This window comes from Artemia sp. Qi Xiang Cuo, chromosome 4, assembly GCF_049724085.1.
Source record: "Artemia sp. Qi Xiang Cuo chromosome 4, ASM4972408v1, whole genome shotgun sequence".
NCBI lineage: Eukaryota > Metazoa > Arthropoda > Branchiopoda > Anostraca > Artemiidae > Artemia > Artemia sp. Qi Xiang Cuo.
Window position 1 is genome coordinate 5,670,925 of NC_142797.1, and position 21,404 is coordinate 5,692,328.

Genomic DNA, 21,404 nt, shown 5'->3' on the forward strand with positions numbered 1-21,404 from the left:
ATCATCAACAAAATGAATGATATTGTTTATTCCTCTTAACAGGTGTAACAAGGGTCTACATAGCGCGCTTGAACTTGTGTTAAGTCCAAAATGTAATCTTAAGTATTCATATGAACCACATTCAGTCGTAGAAAATGCAGTTTTATAGACATCTTTTTCGGCTATTTTCACTTGGTGGTAGCCTTGGGTAAGATCTAAAGAAGTAAAAATTCAGTTTTTGCTTGAAATAGAGTCAAGAATTTCATCTATTCTTGGTAAAGGAAATTTATCGCTAACTACTTTTTTGTTAAGGACTCTATAATCTACAACAAGTCTAAGATCACCATTCTTCTTTGGCACCAAGATCACTGGTGCAGAATACGGACTTGTACTGGGGCGTATAATTTTATTTTTTTTCTAATTCATGAATTTTGTTTTTTAACCATTCTTTGTGATTATACGGCGCACGATATGGCTGTTTCGCTACAGGATTACCAGTCGTTAAAATTGAATATTCATAAAATGGTATCAGTCCTATGTCATCTTCAGATGCGGAAAATACATCCTTAAAATTCCATAATAATTCGCATAATTTTTTCTTAAGTTATAAGTCCGTAATATGATCCATATTAAATTTGTTTAAGAATTGCGATTTAGTTAGGGGGTATTTGTTAGTTGAGGTTTTAATGCCATTAACTAGGTTTCTTTTGGAATTTTCCCATCTATTTAAATCATTTTCCGAGATAACTTGGATTTGCACTAAACACGTCCCCTTTTTTATTGTAATTTTATCATTTTCGTGGTTATTAGTTACCCAAATAAAACCTTCTTCTTTGTCGTAAGATATAATCTGTTCCTCGCATAACAGATTTTCAGGAATGTCATTTGACGGGATCACAAACCATATTTCAGATTTGCAATCTAATGGTTTAATCATCTGTGATATTTGAATTCTTTGCGTCGTTTTGGGAGGGATCTTTGTTTTCCGTACCGCGAATCCATAATATTTTTCTTTATTTTCATTGTCTATTGAATTTGGACTGGCGCTATCTGCCAATAACATTGGCTGTGCCTGAAGTGCATTGGGGTTCACTACTTTTTTCCATAATTCCACTATTTTCTTGATTTCGTTTGACCTGTACTGTCGCATATCTCCTATTTTCATTTTTACAGATTCAATACACTTATTATTTAAATTTACTTCATTTCTGCAATGTCTCTCAGAATAATTGAACAAATTTCTGATAATGCCAAGTCCTCCTTGCGAGATATGAGGTTCAAAAGATTGCGACATTGTACTGCCAGAAATTTTATTTACTGTTATGTTCTCTTCGTAACCTCTGTTACAGTTTCTTAAGGTAGAAATTCCGTCCCTTACCTTAGCCGGGTAGACAAGCCCTTCGTTTGCCACGTCTAATAGTATTCTATTAGACCTTAAAAAAATTGCGCCGATAATGGTTTCATACGGAAAGTCATCGCATATTATAAAATTTGTCGGAAAAATTCTATTATCCCTTTTTACGTCTAGGTGAATTGAACCTTTTACATCCAATTTATGCCCTGTCACGCTAGTTAAATTAAAATTTCTTTGTTGCCTAATATGCGGAGGCAACATATTAAATACGCACGAGTTTATGATGTTCGCCGTAGCACCAGCATCAATTAAAACCTTAAAGTAAATATTTGCCACACAAAAATCATTAAATATAGGTAACTTATTATTAATATCACTACAAGACGGTACTACTGTCGGTTTGGACCTATAAAACAGTCTAGGCGCCCTCTGGGTCCAATTTATAATTCTGAGGGGCCTGACGCGTTTCCCTGTGGATTTATTTCGTAAGTTGGTGTCTGCACTAGAGATTCGGACATGTGAGACTCCGTAGGCATATCTAATTGATTTACATTTGTCTGCCTTCGTAATGTATTATTACTATAGTTTAGATTTCTTGCGCCAGTGCCGGGTATTGGCGCTGACATTAAATGCTGTTGGCTTGAAAAATTTTAATTTACCGTCGGCCAATTAACTATTTGCCGTCGGCTTGAAAAATTTGTATTTCCCGTCGGCCGATAATTATTTTGTCTATTGGGGGCAGGGTTATACAAATTTGGTTGGTACGCGTTGTAAGGTACTGATTGCCGCAATCTTCCCTGGCTATAGCCTAGTGCACCACTGGCGCTAAAAATTTTTCTTCCGAACAAATTGTTGCCATAATTTTGCGTTTTATCGAATGCGATCCTTTTTGCGCGATCGGGGACATAACGGCACTCGTTCGCGATATGCTCAACGCGATTGCAAATTTAGCATCTTATGATTGTTGAGTTATTGTCATAACTAATTTGTTTGACGGGCTGAAAACGTCCTGTCTTCTGCCTAACGGGTTCTTGCGTTCTATTTCTTTGTGGCAATGGGGAGTTATCCCTTGAAAAGACATTGGGAGACGCCGGATCGTCTTTGAAGGTCAGGCTTGCATTTGATTTGCCTAGGCTATTTATTTTTGTTTTACTGTGATTTGCCGCCATCGTATCAACTTCGATCATTTGCCCTACCTCCTGAACTGCAAGATCTAACGTCTGAATATTTTTGGATATTACCATTCTATATAGTTTTGGGTGAAGCCCTTGCAAAAAGATATTTAGTATGACTTTTTCATACTGTTCTCCTGAACCTTTTCCGTATTTTGCTTCTGCTGAAATCCGTATATTATCAAGATATTATCTTACGTTTTGTGAATGGTCAAAGCATACCATTCCGTGTTTTCATTTATTTGTGGAACTAGTTTTGATAAATCTATCTTTAAATGCCGTTAAAAATTTGTCCACCGTATTTATTGGCAAGGTGGCTTCATCACCTATAGTATTTTCAATTTGCTTTAGGAAGGTCAAGGCCTGCCCTTTTAATCTTAATAGGAGCATGCCGACTAATGTTTCTAGCTCTGTTTTTGTTAATTCTACAAATTGGGCAATTTGGATATTAAATTCATCGATATCTGATTGTCCATCGTATTGCGGAATAGATTTTGCTATTTCCACACTTTTCGCGACCAACTTTTGGGCCATTAATAGTTCGCTTAATTCTTCTGACATTTGTTGGCGTTTGAATTAACTCAAAATAAATTTATTATTTCACTTAACCTATTTGGGGAGGGTATTATCTCCTATGAGATATTTTAAAGGGGTTTCCTATTATAGCTTAGTGATTATAGGACTAATCACTTTTCCTTATATGTCTATCTTTCCAATAATTAAATTTAAATTACAAAGCTTATAGCATAACTAGTTCGCATGTTTTCCTCCAATTTCAGACCGCGCCATATGTAGCGATAAAAAAATAGACTGGCTTGTGTTAATTGTGGTAATAAAGATTGACCGCGTCAAATGTAATATTATGCTTTAAAGCTGTGAACTCACACCTTATAAGTTTTCCGATAGCGCCACTTATAGTGCTAAAGACTGCGCCATATGTAATATTATTCTTTAAAGCTGTGGCGATTAAGATGCGCCAATGCGTAGCTATAGTAGGTTAGAAATTCTCCAATTATCAATTTGGGAGTGTAACCTCGCTTCCTCGGGTTATCACCGTGTCGATTACCTCTAATGTTATGTAGAAATCAGATTCCTGGGAGCGTTACCGATGGGGGCATACGAAGTAGTTACCTGCTGTGCGGTTAGATACAGATATATAAATAAAACAACACAAGTAGAAAAGCAATAGATTTATTAAGACTTACATTTTAGGCGTACAACAATGCTTCACTCCAACTGACGACAATAGTGGCAGATAACAATAATGAGCAAATCTCTACAATGACTGCATAATAATAATTTGAATAGCAATGCCTGAATGTCAATAATAATGATTCTCATCTACGAATGCGTCATCACAATGCCTCCATAATAACTCTGACAAAACGAATGCCTCGAAAAACACTTTTTTCACTACATCACACAAATATAGCTTCTGCCCTCTACTAGCTTTTTCCCGATTGGCCGAAGTCCTGTGGAGGGGGCCGCTACCTAGTACTTATGTTTGCAAACTCACTTCATTATGCTCACTGACCGTTCAATAATTTGTTTTAAATATATCTGATGATTAAACGTTATAACTTCAGCTTCCTGTGAATTCTGTATCTGGTGATTTTTTTATTACCAAATATCATAGAGAAATTCAAAACCGAATAGCGTCTTTGTTTGTCTGAGGCCAAAACGCAGTTTCTCTTTTTGCTGATTAAGAACTAGACTCTTGGAAACGGGATTTGAACTTAATTAGAGAAAGTTTAACTTATGTCGGAATTATCTTTAGAAAGAAGGAATTTTATTTTTTTTGTATTTTAAATATATCACATACTACTCACGGTACAAATGGTGGATGTGAGAGGGGGGTTAGTTGCCCTTCAATCACTTTCGACTATTAAAAAGGTCAGTAGCCCTTTCAATATCCAATCAATTGAGCCCTTTTGAAGTTTCTACGACAAAACGTTCTATAAAAGCCTTATATACCCCCAGGGCACAACTTACAACCTTTGCCCTGAGGGTTGTGGGGGGGGCTGTCATCCTCCAAGACCTAATTTCCAGAACTTTCAACTACGTTGAACAAAATGAACATCTCAAATTTTTATTGGATGTATTTGGGAAAATGGTGGACGCGAGAGGGGTTAGTTCCTCTTCAATCACCTTCTACTATTAAAAAGGGCTTTACCCGTTTCAATTTCAAATCGAATGAGCACTTTTGAAGTTTCTACGACAACTCATTCTGTAAAAACCTCATATGCCCCCAAGGCATAACTTACAACCCTTGCCCTGAGGGCTGTGGCGGGGGGGGGGAATCATCCACAAAGACATAATTTCCAGAACTTTCAACTACGTAGAAATAAAATGGCTATCTCAAAATTTTGATTGTGTGTTTAGGGAAATGGTGGGCGGAAGAGGGGGATTAGTTGCCCTCCAATCACTTTCGACTATTAACAAGGGCACTAGCCCTTTCAATTTCCAATCGAATAAGCCCTTTTTGAAGTTTCTACGACAACGCGATCTATAAAAACCTTATATGCCCCCAGAGTATAACTTACAACACTTGCCCTGAGGGCTGTGGGGGGGGGGGTGGTCATCCTTAAACACCTAATTTCCAAAACCTTCAACTACGTTGAACAAAATGGCTATCTAAAATTTTTGATTGGATGTGTCTGGGGAAAAGGTGGGCGTGAGAGGGGGGTTAGTTGTCCTCCAATCACTTTTGACTATTAAAAAGGGCACTAGCTCTTTAAATTTCCAATCGAATGTACCCTTTTTCAACTTTCTACGACAATGCTTTCAATAAAATCCTTATATGCCCCCAGGGCATAACTTGCAACCCTTGCCCTGACGGCTCTGAGGGGGAGGGGTTGTCATCTTGAAAGACCTAATTTCCAGAACTTACAACTATGTTGAACAAAATGGCTATCTCAAAATTTTGATTGAATGTGTTTGGAAAAATGGTGGGCGTCAGAGGGGGTCTAATTGCCATCCAATCACTTTCGACTATTAAAAATGGCACTAGCCCTAAGAATTTACAATGGAATGAGCCCTTTTTCAAGTTTCTAAGACAAAGCTTTCAATGAAAACCTTATATGCCCCCGGGGCATAACTTATAACACTTGCCCTAAAAACTGTGGGGGAGTGTCCTGCTCAAAGCTATAATTTCCAGAACTTTCAACTACGTTGAACAAAATGGCTATCTCAAAATTTTGATTGGATGTGTTTGGGGGAATTGTGGGCGTGGAAGGGGTGTTAGTTGCCTTCCAATCACTTTAGACTATTAGTAAGGGCACTAGCCATTTCAATTTCTAATCGAATGAGCCATTTTTGAAATTTCTACGACAACGCGTTCTATAAAAAACCTTATATGTCCCCAGGGCATAACTTACAGCCCCTGCCCTGAGGGCTGTGGTGGAGTGTCCTCATCAAAAACATAATTTCTATGTAACAATCAACTACGCTGAACAACATGGCTATCTCAAAATTTTTATTGAATTTGTTTGGGGGAAATGTGGGCATGGAAGGGGTGTTAGCTGCCTTCTAATCACTTTCGACTATTAAAAAGGGCACACGCCACTCCAATTTATAATTAAATGAGCCCTTTTCGAAGTTACTACAACAACTTCTTCTATACAAAGTGCCCTGGTCTAAAGTAAAAAAAAATAATAAATAATACATTGTGCCAACATCGTTCTTATATGCCCCCAGGTCACAAACTAAAAACCCTTGCCCTGAGGGCTGTGGGTGAGTGTCCTCCTCAAAAGCATAATTTATATCTGGAAATCAACTACGCTGAACAAAATGGCTATCTCAAAATTTTGATTGGATGTGGTTCGGGAAATGGTGGGCGTGGAAGGGGTGTTAGTTGCCTTCCGATCACTTTCGACTATTAAAAATGCACAAGCCACTCTAATTTCCAATTGAATGAGACCTTTTCGAAGTTTCTATGACAACTTCTTCGACACAAAGTGCCCTGGTCTAAAGAAAAAAAAATAAATAGTACATTTTGCCAACATCGTTCTTATATACACCCAGGGCATAACTTAAAACCCTTGCCCTGAGGGCTTTGGGGGAGTGTCCTCCTCAAAAACATAATTTCTATATGGAAATCAACTGCGCTGATCAAAATTGCCATCTCAAAATTTTGATTGGGTGTGTTTGGGGAAATGGTGGGAGTGGAAGGGATGTTAGTTGCCTTCAAATCGCTTTTGACTATTAAAAAGGGCACTAGCCGTTCCAATTTACAATCAAATGAGCCCTTTTCCAAGTTTCTACGACAACTCTTTCGATACGAAGTGCCCTGTTATGAAAAAAAATAATAATACGTTGTGCCAACATCGTTCTTTACTTAGGCAGCGCAATTGCGCTGCCTATGATATTGGTAAACGCAGACTTATATAACTATACTATAAATTACTAAAGAATAGATAACTTTTAGATCCTATCTTCTTAGGGCTATTTCAACGCATTTAAAATAACAAAAGAAAATTCTAATTGTGTCTAGACTACTACACTTTAAACTGAGTTTAGGCCGATAAATGGCAAATAAAAAAAACAGATATTTCTAAAGGATATACTCTCACCGCTTAAGGTCGAATTCGAACCCTTTAAGGCGGCAAGATTCCTAGGACGTGCTAGAAAAAGGTGGAACTCGGACACTTTAAGGTGGCAAGATTCCTAGAACGGACTAAATGAGCGGTCTGTTCCCAGAGTGGACTAGAACGGTGGTAAATTTCCAACTAAAGAAAGTCTCTAAAAGGTGGCGAGTTACATTGTCAGCTCGGAAATAAGAGGTAGTCTATTGTCTAATCTAGGCAATCCGTAAAAGAACCGTTAATGGGCTTGAGGCACAGGAAATTTGAATAAAGTGAAAGATATAGAAATTAGATAAATTTAGAACGCTGCACATTCTGGCGTTTTACAGTTTGAAATCATGATTTAATAAATAACCTGTCACGGATCATTACAAACATAGAAGTTGTCATTGTCCAAATAATTATGTTGCTTCAAAAGGGTAGCTTTTTGCTGAAACGAGATTTATCTTATCGAACATTAATTCCACCAAAAAGCTGCCTTTTTAAGCAATTTTTGTTTCGGACTTAAAGTACCAAGGAGGCTGGTTTTTAGATTGATTGATCGTTTGGATTGATTATGTAGATATTTTTATATTCATATATCCCTTTAATATTTAGAAAAAATATCCCGAAATTCAATTTTTAATGAAAAATACCTCGAAATTCATTCATACAGTCTTTATTAGTAGCAGGTGTCTAATTTCAAAAAGCAACAAAAAACTTGAGTGAAAAATCATAAGCAAAAAACATGTGCAAACAGCCTAGGTAGGTACAGCTTCAATTGAAAGTTGTCTTTGGAAATCAACAGATTGCCAATTTTTGAATTTTTACCTAGGAAAGTTGGTCGGATTTAGATAAATATTTTTTTTTTCTATTTTAACGGGTGTGTAATTCACATGCCTAAAACTCAAATACCAAAGGTCTCCCTCCGGTTGCAGCCATGCGATACCAGAAGAAGAGGACGTCTAAAAACCTTATTACGACTTAGCTACCTAGCAAACCTCGCAAGATTAAACCTTAGAGGACTACGAGGACTTAAGAGGACTGTTACCTAAGTAAAGTAACAACAGGAATTCGTCTTAAAGGAATCCTGGGGAGTTCCAAACAATAAAGAAACCCTTTCTTGAAGCCACCATATATATTCAGAGTATGTCTTCAACACCTTGCTGAGGAACTCAAATGATTTTTGCCTATACTTTGGTGCTTATGTGTTTAAAGTAGCTAGTTAAAATACTCAGGTATAAAGTACTTTCAATGAACTTTCGCAGGCAAGATTTGCAACAGAATACATTTAAAGTGACTCAATAATCACCCTAGAATATATAAAGATGGAAGCTAGTCACAGGATATGAGATTAACCAAGATAAATCACATATTTTGACCATTAGTCTACAATCAATGTTTCTACAATTCTTTCCACAAGAAACTCAAGTAACGTAAGCCCAGCTTTTACGAGTAATAATTAGTTTTGGTTTAAGCTGGCAAGTATTGTGAAAATTACTCTCCAAGCTGGTCGTTCACTTTCCCTTCTGTCGCATCGCAAAACATTTTTTCCCCCACAAAAATTTCACCTAAGAATTCTCAAATTCTTTTTTTGACGTCATTTAGAATATGCTTGTCCAGCCTGGTATTATGCAATCAAGAAATGATACGTTGTGACCATAAACTCTCTGAAAGCATATACAAAAATGAAATTCAAATAAAACAGAAATATCAAAAGAAAGCCTTTCTTAAAGAGATATTGAAAAAAAAAACTTTTTGCACGAATACCGAATATTTATCAGCAAAACAATTTTGGGAAACTTTAACACCAAAATATTTAAACAACAAAATATTTGAGAAAAAGTAAACAGAATAAAAGCTCTGTACAAAAACAAAATAAAAAAACTAAAGAAAATACATCTAAAGAACGTTCAAATAGAGTCGCAAATCATTTCCGAATATAAAATTAATGGAAATGCGAAAAATTGCATATCGTAGGCGACTTTAAAAAAAGCAGCAATTTCAAATATTTAACAACCTGACTGGAAGAAACAGCTAAAGTACTAGACGAGAAAAGACGGATAATCAACTATCACCATCATCAAGAAAATCCTAGAAATGGAGTCAATAAATGCAGTTGACAAAGAGCTTGACCGGGTGCTAGGAAAATTTACTGCTTTGAAGAACCATGGTTTGAGGACAGTTGGTGATTTAGAAACTCAACTTTTATCTCTGAAAAATGAGCTTCAATCAGGTGACCTGTTTTGGGCTATATTAAACTATGATTATAAAATTTTCTGTTATCACTCAAACAGGATGCCACCAGATGGTCAACAGAAAATGGTAAATTTCTAGGTGGTGCAATAATTTAGCTAGGATGAAAGTGAAAACATCATTTGATGCCTTTTTTCATGTTCTTTCATAATTCAATAATCGCTTCTGGGGCTAGTTGCATCTTGAGCCATTAAAGGGGCCCTGAAGGTATTTTATATAAATTATGAAAGAGCTTAAAAGGTAAAATTCTACTTTAGCTACTTTTGGCTATCTTGGAAAGGAGTTTGGTTAGGAAAATGAAACTTTCAGGGATAGATCTACAGGCTAAAGTATGTCCCGGGAAGGTATTTTGAAGTACCTACTTCCACTCCTTCTCCCTCTAGAGGGTCCTGACCTTTGATGACCTTTAAAAATTGGTGTGTTATAAAAGTGAAACCTTGTAATATAGATCTTTTGCTTAAAATGAAGTCTAACAAAATTGTTTTCAGCTTCAAAACTTTGCTCAATCCTCATTTATAGAGTTTTAAAGATATGCAAATACATTTCCTAAATTTTGAAAATTAACATTGATATGGCTTAAAATACTACTCAAATAACAGGAATTGTATTTCCAGAACTAAAGCCAGAGAAAAAGAATCTTACAACTGAAAATTAGGGTAAAATGTTGTTTTGTCAAAATTTCAATAGGTATAGACCTGTCATGTAGGCAAATTTCAGGATCCTCTAGAGGGAGAAGGAGAGGAGATATGTACTTCAAAATACCTTCCCAGGACATACTTTAGCCTGTAGACCCATCCCTGAAAGTTTCATTTTTCTAGCCTCACCCCTTTCCAAGATAGGTCAAAGTAACTAAAGTAGAATTTTACCAAAGCATCAAATGCTGTTTTCACTTTCATTCTAGCTAAATTAGGCCTATATGGCCCACTGCAAATTGTTGACCATAAACTTTAGGTAAAGTTCTACCAAATCATATTATTGACTTATGTAAAAAGTGAATATACCACTTAATGCCTTTTTTTAAGCTGATTACAAATATAGTAATCATTTATATTGGAAATTAATTTTATCCCCCCTCCCCTATATATGCCAATTCAGGATATATATTTCTATACCCTTACCCTGAATTGGTACATATAGGGGAGGGGGCTGAAATTCATTTCCAATAGAAATGATTATTATATTTGTAATCAGCATAAGAAAATGTATCAAATGGTGTATTCACTTTAGTCCTAACTCAGTAATATGATTTTTTAGAAATTTACCACACTTTACCCCCCCATAATGTGCAAATTTATAGCCTACCCTGAATTGTCAATGGCAAAGTTTCAAATTGCAAAATTCAGTGCTATTTTTGTCAATGGCATTTGAAAAACTTGAAACAGTTAGAAAACTGTTTATATTTGTGTTGCCTAATAAATGAGATTTGAATTGTTATAAATATGTATTTTTGGAATATATTACTTGTGAACAACTTATTTATAAACTAGTGATGTTTTTAACCACTTTTCAATAACTTAACTATTATTAACTTCTTTATATGGTTACAAAAATGAAATTTCTTTGGGATGCCTTCAAGGGCTCAATTACCTTAAATTACCTTAAATTACCTTAAATCGCACTTGCTAGCGATAGGAAAAATCCTGTGTCCGCCAGCTTCAGTGATGATAGTTAATCATCATTTGTGGCATCCCAAATGGTGCACCACGGTTTGTTGAGCCACTCTCTATCCACTGATGACTTAAACGCATCCACGCTGGTAGAGGTTACTGTTTTTTCACTAAGGGAGTTCCACAAGCTGACAACTCTATTTGAGAAGAACTTGTTACTTAGTCTGGTGTTGGCTCGTTTTCGGAATTGCTTTTGAGAATGACCACGAGTTCTCTTTGAATTGTCCGGTTGGAAAAGGCCAGGAATGGTATCCTCAGCATTTAGAAGCTTGTATGCTGTTATCACATCACCTCGTTTGCGACGATATGTTAGAGATGGTATACTAATCTTAAGGAGATGGGATGGATAAGGGACATCATAGAAGTCTCTAACATATTTCGTTGCCCTCCTCTGGACTAATTATAGAGCTGCTTGGTCTGTCTTATTGTTTGAGTATGCGATACCCATTCCAAACTCTAACCTTGGTCAAACTAGACTTTTGTATAGCTTGGTCACAACAGTTGGAGATCTGCTAGTGAACGTTCTTTTGATTAAGCCAAGAGTCTGACTAGCCTTCGCAATAGTTGCTTGTGCATGAATATGAAATTTCAATTCGTCGTCTACCAGGACACCAAGATCTCTCTCCGCGTGGCTGCTGGAAATGGCATTTTGGGACCCATCCCTACAATCCATATGGTACTGAGTGTGTGGGTTTTTCCTCCCAAGGTGGAGAGTCTTGCATTTCGATGCATTGAATTCAAGCCTCCAAATATTAGTCCAGTGAGTAAATGTATTGAGGTCTAGTTAGATCGACTTAATATTCTCTGCTGTGTCTGCACGACCGATAAGATGCAACTAGCCCCAGAAGCAATTATTGAATTATGAAAGAGCATAAGAAGAGGCATCAAATGATGTTTTCACTTTCATCTTAGCTAAATTATTGCATCACCTAGAAATTTACCCAGTCAATAGCATAGCCTAGCTTATATATAGAGGAAAAACCTTAGCCAAGCATTATATATAGAAAAAAAATGTCTAGCATATATATATATATATATATATATATATATATATATATATATATATATATATATATATATATATATTTATAATATATATTGTTATAAATATGTATTTTTGGAATATATTACTCTTGAACAACTTATTTATAAACTAGTGATGTTTTTAACCACTTTTCAATAACTTAACTATTGTTAACTTCTTTCTTTGGTTACAAAAATGGAATACCTTTGGGATGCCTTCAAGGGCTCAAGATGCAACTAGCCCCAGAAGCAATTATTGAATTATGAAAGAGCATAAAAAAGGCATCAAATGATGTTTTCACTTTCATCCTAGCTAAATTATTGCACCACCTAGACATTTATCCAGAAAATAGCATAGCCTAGTTTATATATAGAAGAAAAAACCTTAGCCAAACATTATATATAGAAAAAAAAATGTCTAGCCAACTATGTGGGTAATATGAATGACAGTATATATATATATATATATATATATATATATATATATGTATAGTAGGCAGCATTAGGCTGCATATTGTCTGGGGGGGGGCAGTTGATAGTGTGATTGAGTTTTATCAACTGCTTTTTCAGCCATATCTAATGTAAATTTGAAGGTCTAGGGGGGCAGCTGCATATATATGTAATATATATGTATATGTATATATATATATATATATATATATATATATATATATATATATATATATATATATATATATATATATATATATATATATATATATATATATATATATATATATATATATATATATATATATATATATATATATATATATATATATATATATATATATATATGGAATCAATTAGCCAACCAGTTGGTTATTAGATTTCACCTCAATTATAGGCTGCATGTCAGCCTCAATTAGCCATTTAGTCCGCTTATGTTAGAATTAAAAAGACACTATAGAATTAGCTAACTAGTGGGCTATTAAGATCCCAGATATTTATAAACTTTAGTTTAAAATAGTCAGCTATCAACAAAGTTTCTAATACACAGTAGAATTAGCTAAATATTTGGCTATTAAGGTCTCAGCTATATACACATGTTTAGATTAACCAATCAGTTGGCTATTAGATCTCTCCTATATATACACTTCAGCCCGAATTAGCCAACTATTCAGCTCATTATAGAATTGTATATAGACTAGGACTAAAATATGGAACTAGTTGGCTATTAATATCCTAGGTATACACAAACTTTAGTTTGAAATAGCCAACTAGTCAGCTATCAATTAGGAGATTAAAGCAGAATCAATCTTCCCTGAGAGATATGGAGTCACCATTGGTGTCCTGCAGGGTAGTGTCTTAGGACTTACCTTATTCAATATCTATATAAACGGTATTTTTCAATTAACTACAAATCATCTAACTCTCTATGCAGATGACTCAAAATTGTTTGGTGCAGTCAATCATAAGTAAATACCACCTCATAAGTAAACCACCTCAAAACTGCAGAGAATTTAATTCTCCTCCAATGTAAAAATTTTCAACTTTCTAGTACGATCAGTCAAATTTTTCAAATATAATTTTTGTGTTTCTAAGAGAGTACGCAATGCAACCACTTTCTTAATTTAGCACCAGGTAACGAGAAGGTTGATACAATGGGACGGAATTGGGCTCCTGTCTTATGAATTTTGGGTAGACCATAGATCTAGGGTGCGGAACAACCTCTTGCATTTACTGATAGTAAATTTAAAGATCCCTATTTATGCACTTTCATTAGTATTAGCCACCTAGTTGGCTAAAAAAATTCTCCATATATAATGCTTGGCTAAGAATTTTTTCTTTATGTATAAACTATATTATTTTATATTATCATGGATATCATTGGATATCCAATGATATCCTACATCATGGATATCCATTTACCATCTACATGTTTTACATTATTTTAATTTTCAGCTCTTCTTGACAAGCCCAAAATAGAAAATTTTAGGATTTGAAATATATAGGCTAGATAGTGAATTTAGTAGATATTATTAATATTTCAAATTTGAGTACATGCAAAAATAGAAGATTTCTACTGAAAATAATACATAAATTATACCAAGAAACTCAACACAACATGATTTTTGGTGTGTTGTAAAGTAAGAATTTTGTTATTGTAGTGTTTTCTTCAGAGGAGAGGACAGACTGCACTGTTGTATTTTTAAAGCACTATAAAACTATAGTGTAAAGAGCAGAGGAGGGAGCAGCCCCCTATTGAACACAATTCAGTAATTGCAATTTCCTATTGAATGCCAAAAAATACAGAGATTAGTTCATTAAGCTTATTAAATGTAGGGATTACTCTGCATTACTTTCTATGATTATTTTAACATGTAACCACTATTTACAGTGTCACCAACTGGGGCTGGGAGAGCCTTTGCCTCTCTAGGTCCCCCTGGATTTTGAAAAATTCCTTTTTGGGGGTATTTTTTTTATTGAAAAATGCTCTTTTTTTGGTATTTTCATTTAAAAAAAAACGTATTTAAAAAAAAACGAGTTGCATGACTACATATTTAAAATTCGTTTTGCCCTGTGCCAACTGATGGTAAACCAGTTAGCACATTTATGTAGCCTCTCCTCCCTGAAGATGAACTTTCTTTACATTACTGGCTTCTAATTCACTGTGATAAAGGTAAATTTGCAAAACAATAAAACTTAACACCTGAAATGTACAGGTTGAAATTTTATGTTTAAGTCTCCTAGGTTGTTGGTACCATCTAACAAATTTGAAAAGAATCCAGACACGTTCTTATGGGGAGTAGGTGAAAATGTGAAATACCTCTAAAATAGGTGAAATACCTCTGTACAGTCCAAAGTAGTTTCTATTGATTTTAATGGGATCTGAGCTTTTTTTTTTGTGCAAATGCCAGACAACATTTTGATACCATATTTGTCAGTGTACTTACCCCATAAACTTCAAGCTGATTGGTAAAAAAAAGACATGCTAACCCTTCAGCTGGTTGCAGGGGGTCATGGACCTCTTTGTTCCTCTAATCATATACATTGATAACCTGTCATTATTCTGCTCAAAAGAAGGTGTAAAATGCATAAGTTTATCCTAAAATGTAGGAGGATAATGTAGGAGGGGAGGTGGCTGTTTTATCAAAGCAGAAAATTGGCTAAATTTCTTCTAAAAAAATGGAAGTGGAAGGGTGTTGGACAGATCTTGGGACCATAGGAAGGTAAATACTTTTGAAAATATTATAATTTTCTGGGAAAAGAATGTGTTTTAACTCCTTACCAACCCTCTCCTAGTAACAATATCAATCATATCCCCCTGGAACAGCTGTTTACTTTTGTATGGTTACATACAGAAAGTTTTTGAGATAAATATTGCCTTGATATTAATGCAATGTTTTATATTATACTTAAGAAATTGATTCTGACTTTCCATAAAATGGTTCAATTTTAGACCAAAGAAAAAAGATCTTGTGCACTTTAACATGTTATTCTCTCCAAAAGGGATCTTAGACATTTTTGAGATTTTGCAGTTCATGCCCATATGCAAATGTTTGGGGGATCTATATAAATAATGGTTTCTTTTCAGCCCCTCCTGAAAGTAAACTGACTTTTGGACAAATATCAATACTAAGTCAAGTTATGACCAAAGTTAAAGAAGCAACAAGTCGAATTGCAACAGAGCATCGTGAATTACATGGAACTGTTTCAAAAGTTGGAAAATCCATAGACAAAGTAAGTATAGACACAAACCAAAACAACAATCTGTTTATATATAATTGTATATTATATAATATGTATATTTATATATATATAATATAATATGTATATTTATACATACTGATGTTCTTATGAATAGAATTACTAGTACCAATGTTTCAGCTATAAAATAATAGAAGATTAATGCCGTAAGTAAACTGAGATTATAAAAGCTGAAATGGTTAATAGAATAAAAAGTCTTAGAAATCAAGAGCACAGGGGAGAATACCATATTTATTCCAGAAAGCACCCTGTAAGAAAGAAGACATTCTATATTCTAAATAACAAATATACCAAAAAAGGCTACTATTAAGGGAATCTGCCAAGTAATTAATTGCTGTCATTAACTCTTCAGATAGTTACAAAAAAATGTTTTGCTAAGCTATTATGAAAAGGAAGAACAGTAGGACAGTGTATTTTTCTTTGACTAACATACATCAATCATTAGTAAAAGGTTTTAAGGAACGTGAATATAGGTAACATATTAGCCAGAATATATATCACCAGATTTGCTCTACTCCAATCATCATGGTCAATCAAGCCATAATTTAATATTTTGACGTTATTTTCAACAGATGATGAAGAAACCATAACAAATTGATATTTTTTTATTATTCTAAATAACATATATACAAAAAAAGTGAATATTAAGCGAATGTGAACAAATACAAAAACCTGAAGAATGATGCTTTAACACTATTTAAGGGAAATTAGTGAGGGTTAATCATTGTCATCTTTTTTCCAAATACTTTATTACTAATCTGTCTATTACTCTTCTGAAATTGAAAAAACGGAAGCCCTAATAATGCAAAGCTCATAGTTTCGTTTTTTGGACTGTAGTTTAGTTTTTTGCTTGATTTCAAAGACGATTTCACTTTTAGGCCTACTGCAACATGCCCAACTTTGAGGCCAAAACTTGGCATTATCTTTAAATTTTTTCAGGTTTCTTGTGTTTTGGAGTTTTTTGAATTCTAGTTTTATTGTTAGACCATGAAACACTTACCTCTTCAGCAGAAACAATAAGGAACATAAATTAAAGAGAGATTATAAGGAACATGAATAGTAGATAACATACTAGCCAGCAACACCAGATTTGCTTTCTTCTAACCATCAAGGTCAATCAAGCCATAATTTAATGTCTTTATATTATTTTCAACAGTTGATAAAGAAACCCTATTAATTTTACGTTCTGCTATATAAATAACAAATAATAAAAAAAAAAAAAAATCAAGGTTATTGTAAAAGGAATGTGCCAAGTGCCAGCAGAAACAAAATTTAAGAGTAATGGTTTAACCTCTCTTTGAGTGAAATTAGTGAGGGTCAGTCATTCTCATCTTTATCACAAATGCTAACATGAGGCTCTCCAAAAATATCTTGTTGGTATTTCTTTTTTAACCTGCAGAAGTAATTGAAAGTTGTAGTTTTGCAATTAAATGCATTTTGCTATATTTTGGAGGCCTTTTTTTTCAAACAGCATTGTAGGCAGTGGTGCGAGTTCACGAAAACTCCAGAGGATGGGCAAAATGTATTTTTTCAAGGTCGGGGGGGGGGGTAATGTGCTCTTTATTTCTATTTTTCATTGAATAATCCCCCAAAAGCATTTTTACTGAAAATACCAAGAAAAGTTATTTTTCAAAATCTAGGTGGGGCCTAGGGATCACATGTCCCCCCTCCCAATTGACGCTACTGCCCCTGGGAATCTTGGAAACATCGATTTTAACGTCAGTATTCTGGGCAGACCTTTTGTGGAGACAGCAGAAGATAGCCTGCTTAATGGAGATTGAAACAGTTGGATAAACCTTGAATCAGGGTTTTAACCCGCTTAACCAACGAGGCTATGCATGAGGCAACGAGGCAGGATGGGTTGTAGCATGAAGTATAGGAACCTCAAGTGGTAAGCCAATTTCAAAACAAGGTATGCTTATATTACAGCTGGCGCATGAACGTACCTTTGTCAGATTAAAATTAGATTAAATTTTTATTAATCAGTGGCGTCAATTCCCGAAAATTTAGGGGGGAGGATGTATTTTTCAATATCTAACAAAGGTGACTACTTTGCCTTTTTCTATTTTTAAATAAAAACATCCCAAAAAGGTACTTTTCGAAGTTTAGGGGGGGGGCGCAAAGAATCTAAGAGGGGAACAACACCACCCCCCCCCCCAATGACACCAATGTTACTAATATAAATTAAACACATACCTATAAAAAATTACAACTCTAATCAATGGAGAGCAAGAATGGACGTGTCAGCTTACACATAGCACAAAACTTAATACGCGCCACGAAGTAACGCCAACATCTTCAGAAAAAATAAGACAAATCAAGAAAACATGTAGCAAAAAAAGGGAGAGCAGAGAAAAAGACCAGAGGTCATCCCAACGTGAGTATAAATCAATCCAGAATTAAAACCAGATCAATCATTTGCAATTCCCCACATCCTGACAAGGACTAATTTCCAAAACATATTTTTTCATTGATGAATGATTCTTTGGAGTTCTATAAGCCAGATCCAATGTATTTGCAACATAGAGGATATGGTAACTTTTTTTGGGATTCAATACGGGTTTATTACTAAAAAAACGATACAACAAAACACTTACTCTCCTTAAGCTTCTGCTGGCTTGGAGTGAACATGGACAGAATAAAACGGGGACTCTAGCAATAGAGTCCCCGTTTTATGAAAGCCATCTTTATGAAAGCCATTGGAGTGAACATGGACAGAATAAAACGGGGACTCTAGCAAATAGAGTCCCCGCAAATTATGAAAGTAGTTTGTTGGAAATTGAATGTTATAATACAACATTGCTGTTTGTTATTATTTAGTTGTTTGAGAAAAAAAAAAAAATATTAAGAAATCTAAACGAGGTTTTGGGGTTCCGATAGATTTTGAAACTTTGTAGGGCAAGGAATGAAGGAGTCAAGAAATTTTTCCGCATTATTCTGGATTATCTGTAAGAGTTGGAAGTGAACTGTATATGTGTTGAGATAAACTATAGGACAATATTTAAGATAGGATTCAACGAACTCTAGCCTCGTGGTTAGCGTGCTAGACTTGAAATCCTTTGTTTGTGAGAACAGGGGTTCGAATCCTGGTGTTGCTGGCTATTTGGTTTGGAAAGGGAGTTAGCGGTGTTACTCTGTAAGCTCAGTCAGAGTTGAACCAACTCTAAATGGGTACCTAGAGAAATCTGAGAGGAAAACATAGAAAGAGTCAGATGATTTCCCCCCAACCACGCATTGCACTCCCCACCGAAGGCAGAGAATCAGGAGATTGGTACCTGCGCAAAGCAGACTATTGGTCGGTATGTGGGAAAAATTTTAAAGCAAGCTATTCAACGAGGGAATGATACAAGATTTTAAGAATGGTGAAAGGAGAAACATATTTTAATATATAATGGTATCCCACATTGGTTCTAGGCGAATACCCCCCCCCCCCGGGCGAACAAAAAAAAAACAACACCCCCCCCCAGGCCCCCCACCGCAGACCGCCCAAACTATCCGCAACAGACATAGCAACAATATATTCATTTTCACATGGGGTCCCAATCTAGCCTATGTCCGCCGCTTCCATCATACAAGCCCAATTTTTTTGGTTCTATAATTGTACCCTTATACCGTGTTTCTCTCCACCTAGTCTCTCTCCAATCATCTTCCAAATAGTACCTATTCATTGGCACAGCTCAGCCCCGCAATCTGAGCAAATTTCAATTTTTCAAGTTTTGGGTCATTTGCCTGGGACTCTGGACAGGTGGGTGCCCCCAAAAATTGGCCCAAATTTCTCTCTCGCTCAAGCATTTGTTCACGGATGTCTAATGCGGTGAATGGTTAGACCGTTGCTCAGGCGGTAACCATAGGGCAAACACATACCAGCAATATTTTTTCATTTTCGCATGGAATCCCAATCTAGCCCATGTCCATCGCTTAGCATTCAAGCTTCTCTCTTCAGGATAGGCGGGGAAGGGGTGCCCGTCGTCTCCAATCACTTTCCAAATAGTGTATATTCATTGCCTCAGCTCATTCCAGCATTTTGAGCAAATTTAATTTTTCACTATTTTCAATGCATAGTGACCCCCTCATATAAGGTCTGTGGATTATCATCAGGGGCTCAGGGTGCAAATTTTTGATTAATTATTAGACAAAATGTTAGTGTTCAGATTGGAGCGGGGTCTGACTATCTGGGTTTTATTTTTTTAAGGCCTGAATGCTAAGCGATGGACATGGGCTAGATTGGGACCCCGTGTGAAAATGAAAAAAATATTGTTGGTATGTGTGAAGCGCATGGTTACCGCTAGGGAAACAGTCTAACCGTTCACGGCTTTAGGCATCGGTGAATAAGTTCTAAGGCGAGAGAGGAATTAAGGACAATTTTTGGAGGCACCCACCTGCCCAGAGTCTCAGGCAAGTGACCCAAAACTTGTAATTTGCTCAAATTGCTGAACTGAGCTGAGGCAATGAATAGATACTACTGGAAAAGTGATTGGATACGGTGGGCATCCGTGAACAAGTGCTAAATTTAGAGAGGCATTTGGGACAATATTTGGGGCACCCACCCGCCCAGAGTCTCGGGCAAGTGACCCAAAAATTTAAAAAATTTGTGAAAAATTGAAATTTTCTCAGAATGTGGGGCAACGAATGGGTACTATTTGAAAGATAAAGATGGCTTTAAACGATTGTTTGCCTGTTATTTCAAGCAAATTAATGGTCCTATGTCAATTCTAAATTCTTGGTCAACCATCCCCAAGACCACAGGCGGGCGTGCCTTGTTTGCCTCTCATTGCAGGTAATCTAACGGTCTTATGTCAATTTAAATTCTTGGCCAACATGCCTGAGACTCTAGGCAGGCATGCCTTTCCAAAAACTAACAAACAAGTATGTGTCCAATAAGAGAGTCATGCTTACTCCCGCCATTTACCCGTGCCACAGCCATTTAAACATTTGCCTCTCAATTATTTGGACTATCCGTCTTGGCTTTTCTCTTTCTACAATTAGCCATGTCTCCGTGGGGGGAGGGGTATTTTCGGGGGGGGGGGGTAAACGCCGGCCACCTCCCAAATTATGAGCAAATTTCAGAGACAAATAATCAGAATGTTTGTGAAAAGACAACGTCTCATCAATATGATCCCAAGGGCTAAGCCAACTAGATGGGACCGAAAGCCATCTCTTCTATTCTGATTTTATCCAGTGCCCGCTTTGAGTGCCCAAATTTCAGGAACTCAGTTTTGATAAGTTTGTAGCCGAACAGTTACAGACAAACCATGTGTTAAGGGTATTCGCTGTTATTATCAGACTTTCAATCAACAAGGGTTGTGTTGTAGCTTTTACTGTAAAAACAGTGTCATCTTAACAAACTACTGCTTAGGTGTTGTTAGGACCTGATCGAATACATCTAAAATGCTTCTATTGAAGTGTCAATTACACAATACTGTGGTGCCTTGTCTCCCTCCCCTTTTCTTGGTTTTTCACCACGAGCAACCATTTCCCACAATGCTTTTTTCGCATCTTTAATTATAGCCACTTCAAAAAATGCTGTATATATTTAATTATAGTCTTATCATCAATTCATTTCTAAATGTTATGTTGCGTTATGTTATGTTATGTTACATGTATGTTGCATATAGTTCACAACGGGAGAATGTACCAAGTTCATATCGCTGGACAACAGTGGTATTCGCTGAATTCAAAT

At 35.8% G+C, this 21,404-nt stretch overlaps 1 protein-coding gene across 2 annotated transcripts in view; it reads left to right on the top strand.

The window, feature by feature from the left end:
- The first annotated feature begins 9,079 nt into the window (after positions 1 to 9,079).
- The window catches only part of Sou (required for meiotic nuclear division 5 protein souji), a 79,037-nt gene continuing 66,712 nt past the window's right edge, over positions 9,080 to 21,404 (top strand). For both annotated transcript variants that reach the window (XM_089087373.1, XM_089087374.1), the window contains exons 1-2: positions 9,080 to 9,303; positions 15,552 to 15,697. In XM_089087373.1, coding sequence (XP_088943499.1) covers positions 9,168 to 9,303; positions 15,552 to 15,697 — 282 coding nt within the window. In that variant the 5' untranslated portion in view covers positions 9,080 to 9,167. The remainder of the gene's footprint in view (positions 9,304 to 15,551; positions 15,698 to 21,404) is intronic.